Raw genomic sequence first — 6721 nt, 5'->3', positions numbered from 1 at the left:
TTTTCAATAATTTTACTAAAGTAAAATTTATTATATATCATTATATATATATGTATTAGAATTTAATCATCCAAAAAAATGATTTGTATGTACTTAAAAAAAATTTATATTCATTTATAATAACTTTTATAATATTTAATCTCATCTATTCACATAAAAAATATATATTTCATTTTTTAATGAAGATATTTACACTATTCTAAAATAATATTAATATATATATTATTTTTCTTTGCCAAAATATATTGACAAAATGTTATAATTATTAATAGAATGTCATTAACGTAACTAATGGTTGAAATTGTGATACAAATATAAATTGTTGTTGTAAAATTATAAGATTAAAAAAATATAAGAAGGTAACAATTATTTTATTATTATTACTTATTAAAATATTATATTATATATATTATTTTTTTTTTATTAATAATTATTAAAATAAAAAAAAATCTTATTATTTCATGTACAGTGATTAGAATACTAAAATTAAAAGTATTAAGAATGACTGTAGTTACAGTTCTTTATTTTAAAATTTAAATAAAAGTGTAAAAAAAAAAATAAAATGACGTTCTTAAAGATAATGTATAATTATCTTTACAAAATATTTACTTTCATCTCTTTTTACTCATTGTATTACTTAAAAATAACAACAAAAAAAGACAATAAATTTTTTTTTTATTTATACAAGAAAACTAAAAATACTTCAACTGTACGTCATTAATATAAAAAAAAAAAGAAAGAAATATGTATATATATATCTCTTTTTATTTCAATACCAATAATTAACTATTTTTATATCAATTGCTAACAAAACAATAAGAAAGAAATAATATATATATAATTATTTAACAATCATTCTCATTAAAATTAAATATCCTACTTTCGTAAACTAGAAATAACAAAACTTTTATAAAGAATACTATAACCAAATAATTACAGTTATTTTGTTATATCTTACAAATTTTTTTTTATACTATTCTTTATATTATTATAAGAATAAAAAAAATATATTCAAACTTTTTTCAATTGTATATAATATATTAGAAAAAAATAATTCATAAATAACCATAAAATAAAAGATATAAAATTGAATTTTTGAACAATATTAAAACAAATATGTAATTATGATAAATTTGTTAAAGAGTGAAAATATTTATTTATAAGCAAAAATATTATCTATATAGTTAAAAAAATTAATTTCTTTTTTTATCTGAAGATGTTGTATTCATTTTGATAGCAATATCCGCAGCTGTAGAAATTCCTTGTTTAGAAATAGGTGAAAGAAAATTTTCCCAAAGATATAATACACCATCATCTATTTGCTGTCCAGTAGTACGAAGAGTTCCGCTGTATCTAGAATAAGTCCAAACAGATATAACAATAATTATTATAAAAAGAAGTGTTGTAAAGATAGAAGCAAAAAGTTCAATACCAATAAGTTGGAAAATTTCTTGTCCAACATAATTCATTATAAGCAAGGCTACCAAAACTGTTGGTGTTTTCATTGACTTGAAAAGATTTTTTGATGCATTAACTTTTTGGTATGCTTCCCAATGCATTTCTATACCATTTTCAAGAAAACCAATATATTCTTCAGAAAATTCTTTACCTCCCATCTTTTTCATTCTCTTAAAACATTCAATTGCACTATTTTTAACACGTTCATGTTCTTTTTCTAATTCAGCAGATTGCATATATGGTGTACCACCACCACAAATTTCTTCCATTTCTTTTACATATACCATTCTAGCTTTCTCAACAGCAGCTCTATTATTAGCTTCTGCTGTTGCTACAAGCATACTTTTAGGTTCTGGAAGTGTATCATTTCCAAAAATTTCTGTATAACAGATTAAATATTCATACAATTCTCTGCATGTTATTTGTGATCCATTAATTGATTTTGGAATAATATTATTTGAATCAAAAATATGTTCAATAAAAGTTTCTAAACATGATTTAAATTCACCATCAATCTCATTTAGGTGACCTTTAAAATTTGGATTAGTAGCTACCTTGAGACCAGGGTGAGGCATCAAAAAACATTCCATTTTCTCAAAACATTCATGTATCTGTTCACGTATCTGCCTAAGTTCATGGTGTTGCTTTTCATCAATATGTAAACGACTTTCAAGAACCCTTTTACCACCTTCAAAACCATACTCAGCTTCATAAGGATAACTCCAATCCCTAACTAAAAATAAAAGATGTTGAAATGGTTTACTAAAAGATTCTTCCAGAGCAAGTTTTCCATATTCAGTAAATAACTGTAAATGTTGAAGATCATCTTCTTGAATGTTTTGAGAAATATTAAAAATTTGTGTTGCAGCAATCATTGTTGATAAAGCAAAAATTGTTGCATTATCCTTAACAGTACTTTGTGTATCAAAAGCTCCCTGTGTGTCCATCAAAATAATAACTATTTCTTCACCATTTTTGTCTTTTAAAAGAAATGGTTGTGACCAAAATAATATGCCACTTGTATCTCTTTCACTACCACCTCTCCAACTAAAACCTTTTAACGAGTCTTCTGTTTCCATCCATCTACCAGCTTGGAGATCAACAGTATTCAAAGACTTCAAATAACGAAGAAAGAAATTGAGTAAAAAACTTTTTCCTTTCCTATATGCTCCAGCAACAGAAACTATAGCAACCTATAAAATTAAAAAAAAAAATTATAATACCACATAAAATAAACAATATTAATATATATAAAAAAAATAAATAAATAAAATCACTAACCTTTTTATCAGCATTATCTGATTCAAGTAAAAATTCTTTTAAAAATTTTTTGTTACAGAAATACTTTCCAAATCCATCAGATTCAACAATTCTTACCGGTTGAGGATTGTTAATATAATCTATCTCTTCAAAATTATCAATTTCTTCTATAATTGTTGTATTTACTTCTTCAGCCATTCTTATTATTTATACTTTATTATTCTCTAGAAAAAAAAAAGACAATAATAGTTATGAAAATGAATTTATTAAGAGTAATAATATTTACTGTTGAAAAAAGTACTCCACAAAATTTAAATAACTAAAAAAAAAAAATTTGTCTAATAAAATTTAATATAGGTACATGTGATATAAAACAACAAAACAATGTCACCAAAAAATTTCTACTGATATGTACATTGGTAAAATGTTTATATAGGAAAAAATTTTCCAACTAGAATAATATATATATATTTTTTTTTTTTGAAAATACTAAGAGTTATACATATTATTATCATACATATAGCTTGAATAATAAATATATTTGAGTATTATTTTATGATGTTGGAATATCAACGACTAGAATGAAAAGTATTTTTATATTATAAAATAATCAAGATTATGTAAAGTTTATTGAAAAATAAAAAGAAAGATCAAATAGTATATATTTATGTAGTTGTAATTTGACAATTTAAATAATGTAAATTTCGATAAATTTATAATAGTAAATTTACAGATATATTTTATAAAATCATTTAATGACTAGTACGTTTTTTCATTGATGATAATGAATCATCTTCTATATCACTTTCTGGATTGTTTTCGGATAAAAGTTTATTTTCATCTAACATTTTAATAAGTTTTACTGAAATTTCTCTTATGGTATTTTGATCTTCTATGTATGTTTCAACTATTTTTTCTGTTTTTTCAAGTGCTTCTTCAATGTTTAAATTTTTAAAATTATTTTCATTACTAACGTTTATTTCTACATTACTATTATTATTATCATGACCAATTTTTATTCTTTTAAATATATTATGTATACTCAATTTATTTTTATTATTTTCTTGACTTTTTGAATTATCATTATAATTATTTGTCTTATTTATATCATTAAAATCTTCTTGTCCAAATGAGTTCATATTGTTTATTGAAACATTTGTTGCATTTTTATTAACAAAAGACATTTTTGAGGAGTACCTTTTAAGTAAAGGATCAAGATAACGCCTTTTGCAACGACCATAAAAAGAATTTTTTTCTTCCCATTCTTGTTTTGTATCATCTTCTGGTTCAATTTTTAATAAATATAAGACTCCTCTTATTGTTATTCCCTTCAAATGAGTAATTATATTTTTAAAATAAAATTAAAACTTACATGTAAAAATACAGTAAAAAATACTTCAGATATTACTGCTGCAATAAACATATTCTTTGCTGGAACATCACTACTTATATTTTGAATCATACCATAACAAATACAACCTCTTAATCCTCCATAAAACATTACAATTTGTTGTTTTAATGTAAATTTATTTTTTCTAAAAGGATTTATCACAAGACATTGAAGAATCACAAAAATTACACGTGATATAAAACATATAAAAATTGTTGATATGACAAACCATGTATCCCAATAATAATGCAAAGCAAAAGCAGACAATCCAAGAAACATATAAATAACTGATTCACAAATATGCGCTAACATCTTAATAAAATATTTTATTGCTGTAGAAGCATTTTTACCAATATTTTCACCAACATATTGTTTCATAAACATTCCACATGCAACAATTGATAAGATAGGTGATAATCCAATTAATTCACCTCCTAAATATGATAAGTATGGGAAAATAAATATAAAAACAGGATTAAGAATTTTAACTTGAAATGAATGTTTGGTAACCCATGAAACAATTATACCACTAATAATACCAATTAAAAAACCACCAAAAATAGCAATTGGAAATAGGATGACAGCTTTAATATAATCAGAAGCAACTAAATTACTAGCACCAATTCTATCAAATTCACTAAAAATTTCAAATAACACAACACTAACACCATCATTAAAAAGGGATTCACCAAAAATAGCAATATAAAGATAAGAATTAACATTTAATTCTTCAAATAATGCCAAAACAGCAACAGGATCAACAGCTGAAATTAGTGATGCAAAAGTAAAAATTTGAATAAAAGTAAATTGTATTGAAAAAATATTAAAACAATTAAGCATATATAAAAATCCACCAATTGCTCCAGTATTTAAAATTGTTCCAGCAATAGCAAAAACACCAACAGATGCTATATTATGAAATAGAAATTTATTAGGCATAAAATATCCTGCATCAAAGATAATTGGTGGTAAAAGAAAATAAAAAAATGTATGAAAATCAAGAAAATATTGTTCTTCATCAACATTTCCTAATTTACAAAATCCACCAATAATAAGACCAAGAATTATTAGAGAGGCTGAATCTGGTATAACAGTTCTATATCTTGATGATAAATGGAAAACTTAAATAATTTATATATTTATATATTCAAAAAAAAAGATTATTAATTAATTAACATACCTATTTTAGCAACTCCAGCTAATAATAGCCATCCACAAATTATAACAGGAGCTTTAACCTCTTCCCAATTAAAAGAGAATACTTGAAATCCTCCTGAATGTTCGTGTACTGTTTCATTCATTATTGTAAATGTTTTACTTTTATCAGAATATATGTCTTATTGTTATGAATAAATAATTTAAATAGAATGAACTTTTTATAATAAAATAAAGTACAAATAATCAACGGTAAATAAACGTATGTATTAATCCATTTGATACATATAATGCTTTTTTTTACTACAATATGGTAAATTCAATAACTTTATTTTTCATTTAACTTTTTTAAACATATCACAACAGCCCCTTTTCTGAAGATTCGTTATATCAGTGATTTTTATTCCTCCTTCTTATATAATAAAATTGTATAATAAATTAAAAAGTAAGTTTATTTAAGTTTTTATTCTTCCTAACAATTGTTAGAAATGATGCAAAAAAAAAGAATCTATTATTAATGAAAAGTATATGTACATATAAAATACATAGACTTAAAAATAGATGCCAATTTAATAAAAAGTTAGTTTAGAAAAAAATGAATGAATAATCAATAGTAGTTAAGGTAACACCTTTTTTTATTTGAAATGGATATATTGTTAATGTGATTATTTGAAAGTAAACTTAAAAGAAAAATAGTAACTTTTAACTAAATAGAAAATATTAAATTCTCTGTAGTAATAAAAAGATGAAATAAAAAACTATCCGTATATAACTTTTTTTTGTGTTAATTATTTAAAAATCTAAAAAAAAGTAAACAAAAAAAATACTTGTTTTTTTTTTTAAAAAAATAAGGGGTCTATTGTTATATTCTAAAAATAATTATATATCTTAAGAATTTACAAATGTTTAAAACAATTTATAAAATTTGACAAAAAAAAAAGAATACTTTTATAATATTATTTATTTGTTAAAGTATTTATATGATAATAATATTTTTATATTATAAATAATTTTGTATTATCTTGTCGTTACCGTATGCATATTTATTCGTCAATATAGTAAATCAACATAAAAATGTTTATAAATATAATTAAAGATTTTTAATGTTATATTCATTATTATACTAAAAAAAAAAATGATATTTACGTATAAAAATTTCTAAAAAAGTTATATTTTAATACTTCTAATAATTCATTAGTCTCAAATAATTCTTCAAAAAAAAATAAAAGGAATTTTTATTAAAAATAACATTTTTTTTTTGAAAATGATTATAAAAAATTAAAAAAAAGTACAACATGATTTTATTAGTGCATTATAATTTTTTCTAAGTAAATTAAGTATCTTTTTATTTGTAAGTTATTTTATCTTATTTTAAAGAAAATGTTACACAATATGTATGTAAAAATCTTGATAACTTTATAGTATTAATGGTATTATAAATGGAAAAAAAATAATTTC

General features: G+C 21.8%; 2 protein-coding genes across 2 annotated transcripts; both read right to left on the bottom strand.

Annotated features, from left to right (window-relative positions):
- Positions 1–1193: 1193 nt before the first annotated feature.
- Positions 1194–2916, bottom strand: SRAE_2000452000 (Atlastin; the record flags this gene model as incomplete). The annotated part of the gene is made up of 2 exons (XM_024643400.1): positions 1194–2651; positions 2740–2916. The coding sequence occupies 2 exons, from the start codon at positions 2914–2916 to the stop codon at positions 1194–1196; spliced, it is 1635 nt and encodes a 544-aa protein (XP_024509073.1).
- Positions 2917–3470: 554 nt separating this feature from the next.
- Positions 3471–5409, bottom strand: SRAE_2000451900 (Na+/H+ exchanger family and Cation/H+ exchanger domain-containing protein; the record flags this gene model as incomplete). The annotated part of the gene is made up of 3 exons (XM_024643399.1): positions 3471–4046; positions 4091–5229; positions 5289–5409. 3 exons carry the CDS (start codon positions 5407–5409, stop codon positions 3471–3473), a joined length of 1836 nt encoding a protein of 611 aa, XP_024509072.1.
- Between the last annotated feature and the right edge of the window lie 1312 nt (positions 5410–6721).

This window comes from Strongyloides ratti (assembly GCF_001040885.1).
Source record: "Strongyloides ratti genome assembly S_ratti_ED321, chromosome : 2".
NCBI classification, from domain to species: Eukaryota; Metazoa; Nematoda; class Chromadorea; order Rhabditida; family Strongyloididae; genus Strongyloides; species Strongyloides ratti.
Note: the sequence above shows the minus strand (reverse complement) of the source record. Positions and strands in the feature narration are given on the sequence as shown.